General features: G+C 42.9%; 1 protein-coding gene across 4 annotated transcripts in view; it reads right to left on the bottom strand.

Annotated features, from left to right (window-relative positions):
• Window positions 1-21,591, bottom strand: part of sh2b3 (SH2B adaptor protein 3) — a 78,870-nt gene that overhangs the window by 30,115 nt on the left and 27,164 nt on the right. For 3 of the 4 annotated variants that reach the window (XM_037531344.1, XM_037531345.1, XM_037531346.1), the window contains exon 2: window positions 10,518-11,411. In XM_037531344.1, coding sequence (XP_037387241.1) covers window positions 10,518-11,384 — 867 coding nt within the window. In that variant the 5' untranslated portion in view covers window positions 11,385-11,411. Of the gene's footprint in view, window positions 1-10,517; window positions 13,092-21,591 lie in introns of those variants that run through there. The other variant, XM_037531343.1, reaches the window with a different exon arrangement.

Below are 21,591 nucleotides of genomic sequence, written 5' to 3'. Positions count from 1 at the left end.
GTGAACATCAGTGGGGCTCACAGAGGGGGTCCATATTTTCCACATTAGAACACACTTTAAAGACCCCACAGCGCACGTATACAATCAGCACACCTGACAGCAGCGCTTTGATAAGCCACTTCAAACCTGCAGCTCAAGAGTCTCACAGCAGCTCTCTCTCTCTCTCTCTCCATCTCTCTCCAATATACAGTATAAAAATAACCAGATTAATTATAATTACAGTACTCATCGTTTATTATCACTCTAATGAACGATTCTGACCGTTAATTAATACTAATCAGAAAGCTAATGATATGTCACTTTTAGCCGTAAGACACTGCGCAGTGGTGGGGGTCATCAGTAGGATGGGGGTATGGAAGGCGGGGGCTCAAACGGTCATTACTGGAACTCCTGCTGAGGTCTGGGCAGCGCTGGGACTGGTGTGGTGGTGATAAAGTGGATTGTTCTATTATTGGTTTTAATGAAATAACCATAGTGAAGGTCCAGGGTCACTCAGAGCTACAGGACTTCAGTCTGAGGCCCGGGTCAGTCTGAAGTGTGAAATCTCTGACTTTGAGGCAGCTGAGTCGAGTCATCTATCCAGCAGAGCTGCTGTAACATCAACACAAACGCTTCAAAAAGGTGAAATTTCACAGATTCATTCAGTGTCGTTTAGCCTTTCGAGCAAACCGTGAAGTGCTGAGGGAGCAGATGGAGTGTGAAGCACCTGTGTGTGTGTGTGTGTGTGTGTGTGTGTGTGTGTGTGTGTGTGTGTGTGTGTGTGTTTTCAATCGAAGAGCGCTCTGCTTTTGTGGAAACGGGGCCGTGGGTGATTCCACTCTGACTGATGGAAATTGAAACTGTGGCCTAGATATCAATCAGTGCAGATGCTATCGGCCACGTTTCTGCTGAATTTACTCAGAGAGGAATCCGAGAGTGCTCATTGGCTCTCGCTTCAAACACCCGAATTCTTCATCTCCACTCTCGCACTGACTCAGAGGACGCGGTGTGGTTTCCTCACTCTGTGCTGAGATCCTCAATCCAAGAATGAAGACGTTGTACAGAAACACGCGGTGGTTTATGAAGCCCACTGTGGAGCAGCGGCGGGGCTCATTCAAGGGGAGCATTTCTGTGTAGTTCAGGGTCTGAGATGTAAACATTCTGGGTGGTTTGGTGTGAAATGGTTGATTGTAGACACTCAGACTTCACTGTAAACCTGTAGCTCAATCATTTATTATTGTTCTTCTGTATCTTGTGGGAGAGCCGCTGCCCTTTATGTCACGTCCCTATTTCATGATTACTGGGTCAACGCTGACTCGTGTTAAAAGAGCGTTCTTGTTTTCTCACTCCAATCTCACTCCAACCGCCTGAGAATCTCACTCCAACCGCCTGAGAATCTCACTCCAACCGCCTGAGAATCTCACTCCAACCGCCTGACAATCTCACTCCAATCTCAAGCCAACCGCCTGAGAATCTCACTCCAATCTCACTCCAACCGCCTGACAATCTCACTCCAACCACCTGAGAATCTCACTCCAACTGACTGACAATCTCACTCCAACTGACTGACAATCTCACTCCAACCGCCTGACAATCTCACTCCAATCTCACTCCAACCACCTGAGAATCTCACTCCAATCTCACTCCAACTGCCTGAAAATCTTACTCCACTTTCACTCCAACTGCCTGAGAATCTCACTCCACTCTCACTCCAACTACCTGAGAATCTCACTACAATCTCACTCCTACCACCTGAAAATCTCACTCCAACCACCTGAAAATCTCACTCCACTCACTCCAACCACATGAAAATCTCACTCATATATATTTCGTATTTTAACATCTTACTGATTTGTTTAAAGTTAAAAGATTCAATTTATCCTCAGTTCATTTTTTAATAAATATTGTGTGTTTTAGTCCATAGGTGGAGCCTTATTTTAGCCACGCCCCTGCATTTCAGAGCAGGAAGAGAGGCTGCATCCTTGTTCCTAATCGCCACACGGTGCGCTAAAATTATCACTACTGAAACATTTGGTACGTTTGGTTTCAGTAGAGTTATGACTGTTTTGGTAGTGACAAAATGGAAAGTTCAATCATTTGTTTGAATAAAATTACATAATTAAGGTAGAAGGTAGAGGTCTGTTTTTTCAGTCCCGTTCCCATCCGCTTCCATTAGGTTTCATCCCGTTCCCACCTTTCGTACATGGTGTTTGTGCTGCAGAGCAGCGAGAAACTTATGAAGACGTTCCTGTTTCCAGATGAAGGGTCACAGCAGCCACTCTGCTTAACAAAAATACCTCTTATAAAAGTGCACGACATGTTTGTTTATCCTCAACAGCATTCTGACGTCTGATTAGGCCAAAGTTTCAAGCTCGGTGGAACGTTTAACTAGTATTTCATCATAAAATAGTGTTTTTAAGATTGTACACACTTTTGTGCTTAACCTCTTATTCTCCAGGGTATATTTTGGTTTGTCCACCTACATGACCTGATCTTAAGGCAAATTATTCGGTAAATGCATGAAATAAATGTACATTTTTAAATTTATTTTATTTTTTATTTTTGTAAAAGCTCCCCTAAAATTAAGAGAATGTGTGTTTTATGATCTACACATATCAGTATATGCTTACTGTTTACTGCTGAAAGCCAAAAATCTCAGATGTTTATTTATACTCAGACGTGTTATTTTATAGAGGCAATGTTCACAGAGCAGATCACTGAAGAGACGCCGTCTGTTTATAGTTTAGAGCCCAGATTTGGGGAAAAACAGGTCGACTTTCAGTAGAAAAACAAACTGAGTTCAGCTTCTTTTATTATAAGGGTTTAAAATGACGTCACCGTCTATTAGACTGGAGAGAAGAGCTACAGCCTCACACGACGCCCAGCTTCTGAATGGAGCTTATGAAATATGAATGTTATGAAGAACATGACGAATGGTATTTTAGAGTTTAAGTGGTAATTTTCATTGATTTTCATGTCTTATTTTAGTGTATTTTGCTGTGTGGCTGGTGCATGTCCAGGATTTGCTAAAATCAGAGCAGATCTGATGAAAGGACCATCCCATCTGTGCTATTGTCATTACTGAAAAACCATTAACCATTAACTGTAATAAAAAATAAATTCCTGTCCAACAAATTCCAACGAAAACCTTATGACAAAGAAAAAAATTCTAGGGTTCTTTCGGTGTATAAAAGCTTCCTTCCAAGTATTCCTTAAATAGCTGGAGAATTTAGCATTGCAAAGCACAAACCTGCAATTTGTCCCATGTTATACACTAATTTCTGATAATAATGCTAAATATAAGCCATAATAATATAAACCCAAACGTAAAACTGAGACATAATAAAAGCCAAACCAAAATTCTTCCTTTACAGAAACTAAAAAAACAAAACAAACTATTAATGCTCTTAAAAAACTGAACCTGAAGTGAAATCAAAACGCCAAAAAGAAACTAAATAATAAAAACTATCAAAAACGTCTATAATAACACTGCGTCCATCCCCCCCCACAGAGGGAATCTCTGGGACCCCTCCGAACATCTCCCACCATCAGCGCTTAGATGGCTGCTCCACTCAGGAGCCTCCAGACGACACATGTCTGTGGTAGATTGGCAAACTGGACACTCTATTGTTTTCAATGGAGCCATGATGGAAAATTCTGCCACTTCATGCCGCAGCATTACACACAAGTAAAGGGATCTGAAAGTAGCTGCTGCACCATTTAAGGTGGAATGGGTATTAGAATAAGAAGCCAACTGATGTTGAAAGTCTCTAGTCGTCTGTTTGATCTTCCCAACGTCCCCACGGCCGTCAGGCGCTGCTGGAATCTGGAAATTATTAGTCATTCACGCTCCAGTACCAGCTGCTCCATGGCCTGTTCTGACAAATCTCAAACCTGAGGAGGGATTTGACCCATGCAGCGCCCACTCCCACGCTACGGCTTCAAAATCTGCTGGGATGATAAGAGTGGTGTAATGTACGCCCAGCTTAAAGGGGTTTGGGGAGTTCACTTAAATTCAGCTTAAAGGACCCATGTGCCATTTTCCTTTTCTTTTCTCCACCTGGGACGTCCATTTACAACAACTGTGGTTTTATGAACCAAAAACAGCCTTAATTTATTTCTACATGACCATTTTCCTTCCACTGTAAGCTTTAGAAGGGCTTTGTTAGCTTTAAACAGGCTGTTTTTGTTACTGCGCCTTAAAGACACGTATATGTAAATGAGCTATGTTCTGATTAGCAATGCATCATTCAAAACGCAGTCTAAAACACTCATCACGTAAGTGTGAGTGGGTGGAGCCAAACTGCTGAAGGTTGAATAGGTGGATATATGTAAATGAGCTGATTTTTATGGTATCACAAAAATCCTAAGCGGGCTGTTTTTGTAGTTATAGACTGGATTGGCTGGAGAGTGAACAGTATGTTCTAACAATGTTTACCCACAACATTAAATGCCTTTATTTCCAAAAAGTGAGGAGAATTCCCTGAAATGGGCCCTTTTAAAGTTCCCCAGTGTTTCAGTCACAAAAACAGCAAACCAAAAAATCAGGCTTAAATCCGTGTGGGACACACTCCGTATGATCTGTTAGAACAGTAAAAGTGGTGTAGTGTGTCCCTGGCTTTAGTTGTGGGCTGTAAGAAGTTTGAGATGACTGTGTGTGTGTGTGTGAGTGTGAGAGAGTGTGTGTGTGTTAACACGCAGCAGATGTAAGGATGCGGTTTTGTAGAATTAGAAGTATTTTCCATCAGACTGCAATCACCAAATAGAAACCAGAAGCCTTAACAGACACACAGCTCCTTTGGATTTCGTACTTTTGAAGTAAAAATAATCTCTTGTTTATGCAACAAACACACACACAACCACTTCTGTAAACCTGAACAAGGCTTCACCTTCTACCATCTCTATCTCATCACTCACACTTCAGGCCCGTGACACAACGCTTCATTTTTTTTTTTCAGCGGTGCTTCTTTAGACTTTATAGCAGGGGTGTCACACTCAACCACTAAAAGGGCCATATTTAAAAATCTCAGCTGTGTTTTTATCTAATTCTTACTTTACATTTTGCCACGACCCCAACGGGCCACTGTTTATTCAAAATACACTAAAACTGCAACAGCAGTATAGGAGTTGAATACTTACTCAAAAATAATCCCAAATAAACTGCTTTAAGTCTTTAACACTGCCTATTTGCTTGAACTACACACCAGGTATCTGTTTTTTTCTGTGTAACCGCTGGTCCACAGATTGCTGTTGGCGGTCAGAACACACACTATGTTACAGTGCATGATGGGGACTGTAGTGCATGTGAGGGTGAAACGTGAATTAAAATAATTTAGCAGGTCGCATACGACTGTGCCCGCGGGCCTTGTGGTTGACACATGGGCTCTAGAGCAAGACTTTCCAGTTTAATGTCCACAAACCCCCCCAATGATGCAGCTTGAAGGTGGCTGATGTAATAGTTTATCTGTGTGTTTTAGGCCAATTTAGTAGTTTATCTTTGCATTTTAGGCCAATTAAGTGATTTATCTTTGTGTTTTAAGCCAATTTTGTGATTCATCTTTGCATTTTAGGTTGATGTAGTGGGATATCTTTGCATTTTGGGCTGATTTACTTGTTTAAGACTCTTTTAGTTGACATACAGAACAACAACTCACTCAGTTCATCCAACAGTTTAATGCGCCATTCTTTATTCCCTGAACAGGCAACTTGTTGAAAATTCCCGAGTTATTTTAAGGTGGTTTTTATTATAACGTTTTGTGGGAGGGGCGGGGAGGGGGGTTATGGGAATTTTGCTCATTTTCTTGGCGAGAGCTCAGAGGAAGTGTACACACACACACACACACACACACACACACACACACACACACACACACACACACACACACACGCACACTCACAGGATTGTATAATGAGACACACGAAGCAGCTGTGCTCCACATTCACTGCCAAGCACACACACACACAAAGTCAAGGCAAATTCAACTCCAAACACACACACACTGACGCTCTAGTACTTTAACTCTAGTACTTTAACTCTGTCCACATGAGCCAGAACCGTAACACCGTGTAGCTTCGGCGCTGTCACTGTATTAAAGGCACACAAGACAGTGAAAAATCACAGGAAACAGCCAGCAGCGTTCCCAGGAGAATACTTATATGCATATGATTTTAACATGAAGTTCTAGTGCACTTCAAGACGAAAATACAAATGTCATGCCTTTTGCATATGTAGTCAAGCATATATTTGTTGGTTACCATACCAGGGTCATAAAGCCTGTACACCCAATTGGACAGAGAGCTTCATTTCAGACCCCACAAAACATTTTCACATCTGGTGCTACTAGTATGGAATGTTAGTTAGGGAAGAGGAGGCATTCCCTTTCGGAATTCCCAAATCTTAAGGAGACTTGCTTTCTCACACCGTATGACATCCTGTTATCAACACACATGGACTGACGTACATCACGCAGCCAGACGCGGTAAAGAAGCTGGAAATTCACTACATCCCATCAGGATCTCTGACATATGGTCACGTCTGCACATATATCAAAGCAGGTCAACCACATGTTCTAACTTATTAACAATATGTACATTTATGTATTTTTTATTTATTTGTTCATTTATTTATTTATTTTTACGCTTTAATGAGTTAATTGAATAGCTTACAATGTGCATGTTTCACTAATGTTCACTTTAGTAGGACGTATGTGGACAAAAGAAAGAAGGCGCAAAAAAATAATATATATAACGTGAATAAATGATCAATTATTTTGATATATGACCAAAATAGTTTTCCTATATTTGAAAATGTTTCATCTCAAATAAGTTGGCATATATGTCATAAATCTGTCTGTATGTGCCAAGTTAGACATATAAGGGAAACACATACATACTAATATATGTCATATACTTCAAATCCATCTATTGTCATGTATCATTTTTCTTTATGGGACTTCCAGACATTTACATAGTATATAGTATGATTCATAGCATGTATAAGTTTGATAAGTTGGAACAGACAAAAAAGAACCAACTACTACTACAAAACTACTATCAAAAACTATAAACATAATGCCTTTCATTTTCACATAGTCCTGTTTCCATCACTGCGCTGCCCTAAATCCAGTTAAACAGGACTGAATATGGTCACTCTGCAATGAAACACTCAGCTGATCAGCGTTTACCCCCCTTTACATCCTGCTTATTACACTAAAAGGCTTATTCAGTAACTACAGGGACTTCAATGCAAACTGGCTGATGATTACAATTTTAAAAATGATACTGTGGGGTAATTTATCACAATAATCATAAATATCATCATATATTCCACCTCTAACAGCAGCAGCCTCTGGCCGCTACTGTGTTTAGCTGTGCAAACGCACTTTTTTCCACATTTATAAATAACAGCGAGTCACACAGTGTCAGAAACCTCATAATCAAGACTAAGAGCTACTGAACTCATCCTCAGTTTGTGGTGAATGATTTGAGTGATTTGAGAAAAAGCACCACGTTTACTGTTTTTTCCATGAGCATCCATTAGCTACATTAGCCTCGTTATTTGGGGTAAGGGGGGGGGGGGGGGGCGTTTAAATGAGATTTGCTTTATTAGCAAAAGGTTTTAACTCTGTGTTGATAACAATACAGCGGTTCTGTGAAATCAGCAGATAATCGTAGGCCTTTATCTGCAGAGCGCAGGCCGGCTCCACAGGCAGAGCTAGCACTTCCCTGAGAGAAAGTTTCTCACGCGAAGCGAATTATCAGCCTCTCGGCAGCTTCCTCTTTCTGCCGCTGCGCTCCGGGGCTGATCTGGGGGCAGCACCGTCGCGCTGGAGCCTCCTGCGCAAAAGCCACAGCTGATCCGGGGTCAGTGGGAAAAGCAGCTTCCAGCAGAGCGGCCGCTATTGTGGACGGAGCTCAGGAGAGACGGACGCAGTGCAATCAGACCAGAGCCGGCGTGGGTCATCTGACTTCATGCTGGCATTCTCGTAGATTTTTGGACTTTCTGAGGGGTCCAAGCACCAGAGTTATTATAGTTATAACTCCTTTTAGCTTGTATTGAGTTTTTTACTTCAGTTTAGCTTCAGTTAGTTTTAAAGTTGCATTAGTAGTTTTAGTTAATTATTTCTTTTCTAAAAGTAAGAGTTTTGGATTAGTTTTGGGTTTTAGTTCAGGTTTTTAGGAATATGATGATGACATGAAGATAGTAGGTATCAGATATGGGTAAAATAAAGTGAACATAACAGCAGCCCGAGCTCGGTCTTGGCTTCAGCTCTCCTTAAAGACGACCAAACCCTGAAACACACAATACTCTCATTCATGCACTACAAAAACCTAAAATAAAAAGACTGTCAGTAACTTAAAGGTTTATTGTTGAACGTAGTTCTGCTTCATTTTATTTAGCTTTGCAGTGGACATTACCAGTTTGGATTTAGTTTTTGAGAACTTATATTTCAGTCAACGAGCACAATTTTAGTTTTGGTAATAGTTTTAGTTGGACATAATAACCCTGCCAAGCAGCAGCAAATGCAGTTAGCATTCAAAATATGAACTGCAACCATGTGCAGTGTATTAGGGACGTACCAAAACCCTTATCCGCTGATACTGATCTGATCTGATCATTGCGTTTTCATAGATGATACAACCAAACAATGCTACCGATTAATGATATGTGCACAGTGTGACGTTCTGGAGTGTTTCATTTACTCCAACATGCACACAGTTTCTGCTCCTCGCTCTCAGTTTAAAACACTATTTCTGGTAAGTACAGTTCAAAAACAGAAGCAGCGCGCTGACAAAGCAGAACTTATCCTGAGAATTTTTAAAAGCCTTTAACTGGGTGTGAATGAAAAACATGCTGACAGCGTTGCCTGTAAGCACTGCTGGAGGCAAGACTAAGAGACGTGGATGATGTGCTGAGGTCATTAATGTCACAGAGGCTGCCAGGAAACGTGTTTTAAGTTGGGGATGTTGAAATATAGCATACACGTTTACATTTACGGCATTTGGCTGACGCTCTTATCCAGAGCGACTTAAAATTTGATCATTTTACACAGGGAGGCCAAGGTGGTGTTAGGAGTCTTGCCCAAGGACTCTATTGGTATAGTGTAGGGTGGTTACCCAGGTGGGGATTGAAACCCAGTCTACAGCGTAGAAGGCAGAGGTGTTAATCACTACACTAATCAACCACATATACATGACGTGGAAGATGATGTCATGCTAAATTATTTGCCTTCACACCATTTAAATTGTTTTGGTAAATTACATCCAACTTAATACATCACACTGCACTATAACGAGGCAAGAGACTACAATACATTACTGACACATCAGAGCCCTGACGCACATTCTCCCTCCACTCCCTCAATCGGGACAAACTTTATGCTAATGAGCTGAGCGGCAACCAATCAGATGTGTTGATACACACCTGCCCAGTCACACAGTGAGATTTAACACTGGAACTGACACTGAGGTTTGTATTAGGCTGCTTTGGGTTTCAGCACTGGCCTTTATCTCTGCTCACTCTTTCTCTTTTCGCACCTCAACCTGTGTTTTAACAGAAGCCAGCTGTTTTCGGGGAAGTGAGTCTCGCTGTGATGAAAATACAGCCTCAACTTGAACAGCGCAGCTACTGCAGATTTTGAAAAAATTATTTTTGAAAAAAATCCAAACTACTCTCTAAAACAAGCACACAAGTCTTTGCTACACTCATATTATTAAAAAGTTAAGATTTGTGCTTTAAGACTAGGCTGAAAACTCACTTGTTCAGTTTAGCTTTTGGTAGCTAATGTTCCCCCCTAGATAAAGGCGGCAGATCCAGGGGTCCATGGACACAGGGAATTATAGTAAACTGAGACGCTGGTGCTGTCGTCCAGCTGCTCGCACGCGGTCACTCAGGTTTGTGGACGGTGGAGTGGAGGGATGCCGAACTGTTTCAGAGTGCTGCCGTGTCTGTGTGTCCTTCTGGTTCTCTCCTGTTAGTTAAACTGTCATAGTCAGATCTGCCGGAGTCGTTAGCCACACTCTGTAAATATTTACATTCCCTGTTTTACGTACAAACAGACAGAATAAAACGAATTCCCTCTCCCTGCCTTTTTTCCGAGTATACAACCGCCCACATGTCTGGCCGGACACTGAAGGACGACTGACCGTCAAGCCCTCCTGCTACCCATTTCAGACCAGCTGCCCACGCCCCAGCTACCACCACGTACCTTGGACTAGATGCCCACCCTACACTGATGTTCTCATAGACTCCCAGCTATTCCTAATACCAATACTACTGCTATTAATATTAGTAGTATAATCACTTGTAGGTAGTTTGACCAGAAGAGGACGGGTCCGTAATCCGGGGTCAGTATCAGAAAAGATCTAGTGGTATCAATGCATCTCTACTTGCACAACTCCAATTTCTTTGGACATGCCAGGTGAAAATGCCATCTGCCCATATGTACTGTGACACTTTATGAATGTTTGATGAATGAAGCGATAGAAATGTTACACGTTCCGTCCAGCGACGAGTAAAACATAGATATCTTTCCTACCTTGGGTGGATCGTAGAGCTCCAGCTGGAACCTGTCGCTGGTCCTCCTGACCAGCAGACGGCAGCGCAGCCATCGTGGCGCCGCATCGGAGATAGTGTCGTCCACCACCAGGTATCTCAGCTGCCCATCCTTACACGTGCCTTCGCTGTCCTGCCGCCGCTTTGTGCTCTGCAGCCGCTTCAGGCGGCTGAGTCCGAAACGGCTCAGCAGGTTGGAGCCACTAGGTGGCGCTACCGGCGTCTGAGGGGGAGAGGGAGAGGCCCGATCCGCTGCCCCCGAGGCCACGCTGCTTCTTTCTGATTCGTTTCCAGACCCACCACGGGTGGAATCCTCGGGACGAGACCGTCTCTTGAAGAGCCGGCGTATGCTTTGCCGGAACTGACTGATGTGAGTGACATCAGAGCGCGGCTGGTGCTGCTCATCTTCCTCTTCGGGGGCGTGGCCAAGAGCTCTGTTTGTAGTGTCATTAGATGAACAGCGCAAAGGCTGCTCCTGCTCCCGGGCCACGGTCACCATGTCCGGTTTGGGCGACAGGACACCAAATAGGGCGGCGCCACCTGGCTCCCGGTAGTCCAGCGCACCAGAAAAGGAAGTGATGCGCAAGCGGCCGGTCATCATGGGCGGTGGTGGGACATCTTTGGACACCTCGTTGTGGAAGTGCTGCTGGAACACGGCAATGAAGTGCCGGCTGAAGATCTCCGGAGGGACGACATCGTGTGGCGGATGGGTCCTGGCGAAGCGCCGGTACCACTGGGCCACATCCCGGGCTGTGGCATTTGCATGCAACTCACAGAACTCCCTCCAGCCACAGGGGGGCAGTATGGGTGGCACGCTGCACGTGGTCTGCTGGATAGTGTTACCATTCATCGCAGTAACCAGCACAGCTGAAGAACACTGCATTATGAAGACAGAAAAAGAAGAAAAGAAAGAGGGAAACAAGGACTGAGAATTACAGAGAAATCATTCTGTAAAGGTTTCCTTCAGAAGTCAGAAGTGAAACTCTGAAAGGAGAACTTTCATCACCCCATTACCAGATCAAAAAGCATCACCTCACAAACACTTACATGCCTGTGCCTGAGCAACATTCAAAGTCAACGAGTCTACAGCACAATGCTCTGCACCAAACAGTTAGCAGTAAACCTGAACACTTTCTGTGTGATTCCTGAGGCTGACTGACTTGCCGTTTCTCTAACGCTTGCTTTATGTTTGTTAGGTTGTGGGGTTTGTGTTTGTAGGGTTAGTGTTTCAGGTTTGTTGGGATTGTGCTTGTTCGGTTCCTGTTAGTCAAGTTTGTTGGATTGGGGTTTATTGTGTTATTGAGCATTGCGTGTGTTGGGTTTGCATGGGGTGTTCATGATTGTAGGATTTTTGTTGAGTTTTAATATTTTTGATTGTAGAGTTCATGTTTGTTGTGATGTGGTTGACACATTTGTTGGGATTATGATTGCTGGGTTTGTGTTTGTTTGGATGCTTTTATTAGTTGTAAGTTTCATGTTTGTGAGACATTTGTGGTTGTACAATTTGCGTTTGTTGGGTTTTAGTTTGCTGGATATTTGTGGTTGCTAGATGTATGTTTGTTGGATTCGAATTTGTTGGGTTTGAGTTTGTTGGATACTTGTGGTTGCTGGATTTGAGTTTGTTAGGTTTGTGTCTGTTGGATATCTGTGGTTGCTGGATTTGTGTTTGCATCTGTTGAATATTTGTGGTTGCTGGGTTTGAGTTTGTTAGGTTTGTGGCTGTTGGATATTTGTGGTTGCTGGATTTGTGTTTGCTGGGTTTGCGTCTGTTGGATATTTGTGGTTGCTGGATTTGTGTTTGCTGGGTTTGCGTCTGTTGGATATCTGTGGTTACTGGATTTGTGTTTGCTGGGTTTGTGTTTGTTGGATATTTGTGGTTCCTGGATTTGAGTTTGTTAGGTTTGTGTCTGTTAGATATTTGTGGTTACTGGATTTGAGTTTGTTGGGTTTGCGTTTGTTGGATATTTGTGGTTCCTGGATTTGAGTTTGTTGGGTACTTGTGGTTCCTGGATTTGAGTTTGTTGGGTTTGCGTTTGTTGGACATTTCTGGTTGCTGGATTTGTGTTTGTTGGATATTTGTGGTTCCTGGATTTGCGTTTGTTGGATATTTCTGGTTGCTGGATTTGTGTTTGGTGGGATTGTATTGGGTTAATTTTTAACGAGCTCATGTTTATAGGTCTGGATATTTGTGGTTTACTGGAGGTGTATGGTTGTAGTGTTCGCGTTTGCTGGGTTTAAGATGGTAAGAGTTCATGGTTGCATTATTGAATTAACATGTGCTGGATGTTCAGTGTTTGCTGGGCTTCATGCTTGTTGAATTTCTGTTTTATGGACGTTCAGAGGTTGCAGGGTTCATGTCGGTTGGACGGTCACGGTTCTAGGTTTCATGCGCGTTGGGGAAACTTCAATGAAGCTCATGAATCCTTATTGCTCCACAATCCCAGTGTGTGTTAAGCTATTTGGTGTTTGACCACCACACATTTTACCACGCAATGAAGCTGTGCTGCTCAGAAGCGTTCCAGCCTGTCCCACTGTCTATGAATGAAAAGCAATTGAATCATCAGTTTCATTGACCACAGAAGTGCAGACTGCTCATGGTATCACGCAAGCCTGAGTCAGACCACTACTGGAATGACTCACACGCACACAGATGCTCAGTTTCAGAGGAAGTGGATGGGTAATCTGACTTAGGTTACTTCATGAACCAGTCTCAGAACAGAAGCATCATCGGAAAAGACTCTTTGATGAAATGAGTGAATGAAGACCAATTTGTTAGATTAAGGAAGTTCACACAATAATAATGAAAGCAGTGACTCAAGTTCTTCGGCAGGTAATACTGATCACGCAGATACAGATACGCTCATATTCAGAATATATGCCATCTCGACCACTCACGTACAGTTACACCGGTCCTGCTCTACACACAGAAACCGCTCTAAAAGCTTCACTACCGGTTATCGATAGTTAACCTGACCGTGACCTCATCAACTACATCAATGAAATAATGAATTTAATCAGCAATTCCAGTTTCTCTCTATTGAGTTTTGGTGTAAAATTCCAAATTGAAATTGAAAATTGATCGAAACAAGCATGTGAATTTGAAGCAGGACCACTTTTTTTTTTTTTACTTGTTTTTTTCCTCCTTCGTACAACACAGGGCCGTTGCTACGCTGCGAACACATCCGGGCCCAGCTTTGTTGCATGTATGTCTGTGTGTGTGTGTGTGTGTGTGTGTGGAGATGGTAGCTTAATGCAGAGTCATGATTTCATTTTCACAAATATGCAAATTATACAGGCCAACAAGCCTCTCTCTACTGCTAATATCTGTAAGGCTACATTAGTGAAATTTTAACGGACGCAGAAAAAACAGCATCATGATATAAAACCCCTCTAAACCCCTATAAAACCGCTGCGTCTGACCCAGCGTTTTAATCCGTCCCAGGAAACACAGCATAAAACCCTCTAAGCGTTTGCATGATACTAAAACTAAGTGTTACATTAACCATTCCACCAAATTTGGATGAAAGAGATGCTTGCTAGGCTTTCGCTTGGTGGCTAGCTTTATCTCTGTAAGTTTGTCTGACCTGACCACCAATGGACGGTTGGGGTTTCGTTAAACCCAGGGCTCGACAGCAGGCCCAAAGTTTTATTATTACACACGTCTATAACCTGATAACAACTGGGCCAGTCGGCACTGAAGTCCCAGTAGTTACTACTAACTAGGAGTTATACGCCTTAATATAAAATAAGCCTGAGATTTTAAGGGGTTAAATCTGTGTGGATGGGACAAATCATCAAAATATCAACGTTTGGTTTGGTGAAAGTGCCCCAGTTTTGGGTTAGATAGATTTATTTCTTTAGAATTTGTACCGGATATTTTCCCAATTTTAAAAATATGTCATTAAAAAATAAATAAAAACATTTTGTTCAGAGTTTATTCAATACTTTTGACATTATTCTTCAAGTAAACAATTGTAGCAAAAACATAAAAAAATTAGAAAAACAATAAAACTGAACCAAGTTGTTACACTAAAAGGGAAATCAAATTAAAATTGATACGTCCAGATTTTCACACAATATGTAAGCTTTATAAATTCAGTACATTAAATTCATCATATATTTTTTAACGTTTCACACACTGTGCTGCACTAAATCCAGTTAAACAGGACTGATTTTGCTCTCTTAGTAATGAAACATGCGGGTGTTCAGTTTTCTCTGTAACTGACATCCAAACTGCAATTACAGTACTGACAAAACATCATCACACTGCCTCTCAATGAAAAGGCAAGTCTTTATTTTTGTTCCAGGCTTGTTTATAAGATATTATTTGCATTTTTTCTCGTGTTGATGCCACAGCTGAGCTGAGATGACAGTTCACACTTCCCTTTTGATATTCTGCTGCAAAATAAATGACCAAAACCGCAGCAAGGCCTGCATCCACTTTCCCAGAAACACCACCGTTTAAAGTTGAGTTCAGCAAAAACACATTTACACAATTTCCCCCTTCAAACCGAGCGCGCTGGGGCCACGAGGCTACCGTATCTAACAGGTTATGGCAGCTTATACAGCACCCGTTAGCATGAGGCCGAATCACTCTCAGTATCTCTCAGGCCTGATTACAGTTTCTGATAGTTTTCTATAAACGGACTGAAGCACGAATAAATTCAGCTTTCATTATGGTGGAAAACAGATTTGTCACCAAACTATCATTCTGAGGTCACCAGAGAAAGTAATGCTGGCTCAGTCACTACGAGATTCTCCTCCCTCGCTGGTTCTCTGGTTCCCTTTTCATTTTTTTGCAGTACAACAGAACAAAACTACACATCCAAAGACAAACGAGAACCTTATTAGTCTTCATTTTCCCTAACAATCACTTTCTATTCAGTCCAATTCTATTGCTATTTCTATTCAAGCTATACCACTCATGCAATTACACAGCTACACACTGACGTCAGTCAGCCACAGTTCACAGTACTTACAGAATACAGTTCTGCAGCTACGGAGTAATTTATAGTAGCTACTGAGTAATGTATAGTAGCTACTGAATAACTGTGAATTTCCTGAGTAATGTATAGTAGCTACTGAATAACTGTGAATTTCCTGAGTAATGTATAGTAGCTACTGAATAACTGTGAATTTCCTGAGTAATGTATAGTAGCTACTGAATAACTCTGAATTTCCTGAGTAATGTATAGTAGCTACTGAATAACTCTGAATTTCCTGAGTAACGTATAGTAGCTACTGAATAACTCTGAATTTCCTGAGTAATGTATAGTAGCTACTGAATAACTGTGAATTTCCTGAGTAATGTATAGTAGCTACTGAATAACTCTGAATTTCCTGAGTAATGTATAGTAGCTACTGAATAACTCTGAATTTCCTGAGTAATGTATAGTAGCTACTGAATAACTGAATTTCCTGAGTAATGTATAGTAGCTACTGAATAACTCTGAATTTCCTGAGTAATGCATAGTAGCTACTGAATAACTGTGAATTTCCTGAGTAATGTATAGTAGCTACTGAATAACTGTGAATTTCCTGAGTAATGTATAGTAGCTACTGAATAACTCTGAATTTCCTGAGTAATGTATAGTAGCTACTGAATAACTGAATTTCCTGAGTAATGTATAGTAGCTACTGAATAACTCTGAATTTCCTGAGTAATGTATAGTAGCTACTGAATAACTGTGAATTTCCTGAGTAATGTATAGTAGCTACTGAATAACTCTGAATTTCCTGAGTAATGTATAGTAGCTACTGAATAACTCTGAATTTCCTGAGTAATGTATAGTAGCTACTGAATAACTGAATTTCCTGAGTAATGTATAGTAGCTACTGAATAACTCTGAATTTCCTGAGTAATGCATAGTAGCTACTGAATAACTGTGAATTTCCTGAGTAATGTATAGTAGCTACTGAATAACTGTGAATTTCCTGAGTAATGCATAGTAGCTACTGAATAACTCTGAATTTCCTGAGTAATGTATAGTAGCTACTGAATAACTGTGAATTTCCTGAGTAATGTATAGTAGCTACTGAATAACTCTGAATTTCCTGAGTAATGTATAGTAGCTACTGAATAACTGTGAATTTCCTGAGTAATGTATAGTAGCTACTGAATAACTCTGAATTTCCTGAGTAATGTATAGTAGCTACTGAATAACTGTGAATTTCCTGAGTAATGTATAGTAGCTACTGAATAACTCTGAATTTCCTGAGTAATGTATAGTAGCTACTGAATAACTGTGAATTTCCTGAGTAATGTATAGTAGCTACTGAATAACTCTGAATTTCCTGAGTAATGTATAGTAGCTACTGAATAACTGTGAATTTCCTGAGTAATGTATAGTAGCTACTGAATAACTCTGAATTTCCTGAGTAATGTATAGTAGCTACTGAATAACTGTGAATTTCCTGAGTAATGTATAGTAGCTACTGAATAACTCTGAATTTCCTGAGTAATGTATAGTAGCTACTGAATAACTGTGAATTTCCTGAGTAATGTATAGTAGCTACTGAATAACTGTGAATTTCCTGAGTAATGTATAGTAGCTACTGAATAACTGTGAATTTCCTGAGTAATGTATAGTAGCTACTGAATAACTCTGAATTTCCTGAATAATTTATAGTAACTACTGAATAATTTATAGTAGCTACTGAATAACTCTGAATTTCCTGAATAATTTATAGTAACTACTGAATAATTTATAGTAGCTACTGAATAACTCTGAATTTCCTGAATAATTTATAGTAGCTACTAATTAACAGAATTTCCTGAACAAATAATTTATAGTAACTACTGAATAATTTATAGTAGCTACTTAATAACTCTGAATTTCCTGAATGAAAATAATTTATAGTAACTACTGAATAATTTATAGTAGCTACTGAATAACTCTGAATTTCCTGAATGAAAATAATTTATAGCAACTACTGAATAATTTATAGTAGCAACTAATTAACAGAATTACCTGAATAATTTATAGGAACTACTGAATAATTCATATTAGCTCCTGAATAACTGAATTTCCTGAATAAAACTACTGAATAACTAATAAATTCCTGAATAAACTATTTATAGTAGCTACAGAATAACTCATATAATTTGATGATTAATTTACAGTAGACACTGCATAATTACAGTAGCTACTGAAAAATATTTTGCAGTTAACTAGATCATTTAAAGAAGCTCCTGAATAATTTAGAGCAGTTAGTGAATAATTTGTTGTAGCTAATGAATACTTCGTAGTACATCATTAATAATTCATAGTAGATATAAAATGTATAATGCTTGTATAAATATATGATATTTATTATAGATATTAATTAATAATAAAGAATTTTCTGGGGGAAAAACACTGCAAATGCTGAAAAGTGTATAATAGTGCTGTACGGACTTTTAAGCTGTCGGCGTTCGCAGCAGGAGACCCACACTGACCGATTTGCTCAGAGTATTTCACTACACTGACCTCTGTCCAGCCTTGCCACTCCGCTTATTAGACGTGAAGTGAGTGTTTAGTTGAGTGGCTCTGATCCCAGACTAGGCTTAGGAGGCTCCTTCTGCCTCAACGTGTCATTTCTGCACATCACAGAATCAGGGCAAACGGAGGAAAAACGAGAGTAAAGGCAGAGCAGACAGAGGAGACGTGAGGAGAGAGCGGCCACTTCAAAGGCACCGTGGAACATGAGCGCACAAGTACACGACTTTTCTGTGACAGGAACCGTCAACCTACATTCAGAGAGAAACCCTCTCAACACACACCTCCACCCTCGGTCTGCCTCAGAGTCAACACACACCTTCTGCCTCACAGAGTCAACACACACCTCCACCCTCGGTCTGCCTCAGAGTCAACACACACCTCCACCCTCAGTCTGCCTCAGAGTCAACACACACCTCCACCCTCAGTCTGCCTCAGAGTCAACACACACCTCCACCCTCAGTCTGCCTCAGAGTCAACACACACCTCCACCCTCAGTCTGCCTCAGAGTCAACACACACCTCCACCCTCAGTCTGCCTCAGAGTCAACACACACCTTCACCCTCAGTCTGCCTCAGAGTCAACACACACCTCCACCCTCAGTCTGCCTCAGAGTCAACACACACCTTCACCCTCAGTCTGCCTCAGAGTCAACACACACCTTCTGCCTCACAGAGTCAACACGCACCTTCACCCTCAGTCTGCCTCACAGAGTCAACACACACCTTCTGCCTCACAGAGTCAACACACACCTTCTGCCTCACAGAGTCAACACACACCTTCACCCTCAGTCTGCCTCACAGAGTCAACACACACCTTCACCCTCAGTCCGCCTCACAGAGTCAACACACACCTTCACCCTCAGTCCGCCTCACAGAGTCAACACACACCTTCACCCTCAGTCCGCCTCACAGAGTCAACACACACCTTCACCCTCACAGAGTCAACACACACCTTCACCCTCAGTCCGCCTCACAGAGTCAACACACACCTTCACCCTCAGTCCGCCTCACAGAGTCAACACACACCTTCACCCTCAGTCCGCCTCAAAGAGTCAACACATACCTTCACCCTCAGTCTGCTTCACAGAGTCAAAACACACCTTCACCTTCAGTCCGCCTCAAAGAGTCAACACATACCTTCACCCTCAGTCTGCCTCAGAGTCAACACACACCTTCACCCTCAGTCTGCCTCACAGTCAACACACATCTTCACCCTCAGTCTGCCTCAGAGTCAACACACACCTTCTGCCTCACAGAGTCAACACACACCTCCACCCTCAGTCTGCCTCAGTCAACACACACCTTCTGCCTCACAGTCAACACACACCTCCACCCTCAGTCTGCCTCAGTCAACACACACCTTCTGCCTCACAGAGTCAACACACACCTCCACCCTCAGTCTGCCTCAGAGTCAACACACACCTCCACCCTCAGTCTGCCTCAGTCAACACACACCTCCACCCTCAGTCTGCCTCAGAGTCAACACACACCTTCACCCTCAGTCTGCCACAGAGTCAACACACACCTTCTGCCTCACAGAGTCAACACACACCTTCACCCTCAGTCTGCCTCACAGTCAACACACACCTTCTGCCTCACAGAGTCAACACACACCTCCACCCTCAGTCTGCCTCAGTCAACACACACCTCCACCCTCAGTCTGCCTCAGAGTCAACACACACCTTCACCCTCAGTCTGCCACAGAGTCAACACACACCTTCACCCTCAGTCTGCCACAGAGTCAACACACACCTTCTGCCTCACAGAGTCAACACACACCTTCACCCTCAGTCTGCCTCACAGTCAACACACACCTTCTGCCTCACAGAGTCAACACACACCTTCTGCCTCACAGAGTCAACACACACATTCACCCTCAGTCTGCCTCACAGAGTCAACACACACCTTCTGCCTCACAGAGTCAACACACACCTTCACCCTCAGTCTGCTTCACAGAGTCAACACACACCTTCACCCTCAGTCCGCCTCACAGAGTCAACACACACCTTCACCCTCAGTCCGCCTCACAGAGTCAACACACACCTTCACCCTCAGTCCGCCTCAAAGAGTCAACACATACCTTCACCCTCAGTCTGCTTCACAGAGTCAAAACATACCTTCATCTTCAGTCCGCCTCAAAGAGTCAACACATACCTTCACCCTCAGTCTGCCTCAGTCAACACACACCTTCTGCCTCACAGAGTCAACACACACCTTCACCCTCAGTCCGCCTCATAGAGTCAACACACACCTTCACCCTCAGTCCACCTCAGAGTCAACACACACCTTCACCCTCAGTCCGCCTTACAGAGTCAACACACACCTTCACCCTCAGTCTGCCTCAGCGTCAACACACACCTCCACCCTCAGTCTGCCTCAGTCAACACACACCTTCTGCCTCACAGAGTCAACACACACCTCCACCCTCAGTCTGCCTCAGTCAACACACACCTCCACACTCAGTCTGCCTCAGAGTCAACACACACCTTCACCCTCAGTCTGCCACAGAGTCAACACACACCTTCTGCCTCACAGAGTCAACACACACCTTCACCCTCAGTCTGCCTCACAGTCAACACACACCTTCTGCCTCACAGAGTCAACACACACCTCCACCCTCAGTCTGCCTCAGTCAACACACACCTCCACCCTCAGTCTGCCTCAGAGTCAACACACACCTTCACCCTCAGTCTGCCACAGAGTCAACACACACCTTCACCCTCAGTCTGCCACAGAGTCAACACACACCTTCTGCCTCACAGAGTCAACACACACCTTCACCCTCAGTCTGCCTCACAGTCAACACACACCTTCTGCCTCACAGAGTCAACACACACCTTCTGCCTCACAGAGTCAACACACACATTCACCCTCAGTCTGCCTCACAGAGTCAACACACACCTTCTGCCTCACAGAGTCAACACACACCTTCACCCTCAGTCTGCTTCACAGAGTCAACACACACCTTCACCCTCAGTCCGCCTCACAGAGTCAACACACACCTTCACCCTCAGTCCGCCTCACAGAGTCAACACACACCTTCACCCTCAGTCCGCCTCAAAGAGTCAACACATACCTTCACCCTCAGTCTGCTTCACAGAGTCAAAACATACCTTCATCTTCAGTCCGCCTCAAAGAGTCAACACATACCTTCACCCTCAGTCTGCCTCAGTCAACACACACCTTCTGCCTCACAGAGTCAACACACACCTTCACCCTCAGTCCGCCTCATAGAGTCAACACACACCTTCACCCTCAGTCCACCTCAGAGTCAACACACACCTTCACCCTCAGTCCGCCTTACAGAGTCAACACACACCTTCACCCTCAGTCTGCCTCAGAGTCAACACACACCTCCACCCTCAGTCTGCCTCAGTCAACACACACCTTCTGCCTCACAGCGTCAACACACACCTCCACCCTCAGTCTGCCTCAGTCAACACACACCTCCACACTCAGTCTGCCTCAGAGTCAACACACACCTTCACCCTCAGTCTGCCACAGAGTCAACACACACCTTCTGCCTCACAGAGTCAACACACACCTTCACCCTCAGTCTGCCTCACAGTCAACACAC

The sequence above is a fragment of the Pygocentrus nattereri genome, chromosome 20 (assembly GCF_015220715.1).
Source record: "Pygocentrus nattereri isolate fPygNat1 chromosome 20, fPygNat1.pri, whole genome shotgun sequence".
Lineage (NCBI taxonomy): Eukaryota > Metazoa > Chordata > Actinopteri > Characiformes > Serrasalmidae > Pygocentrus > Pygocentrus nattereri.
This window is presented reverse-complemented; position numbering and strand designations above follow the sequence as displayed.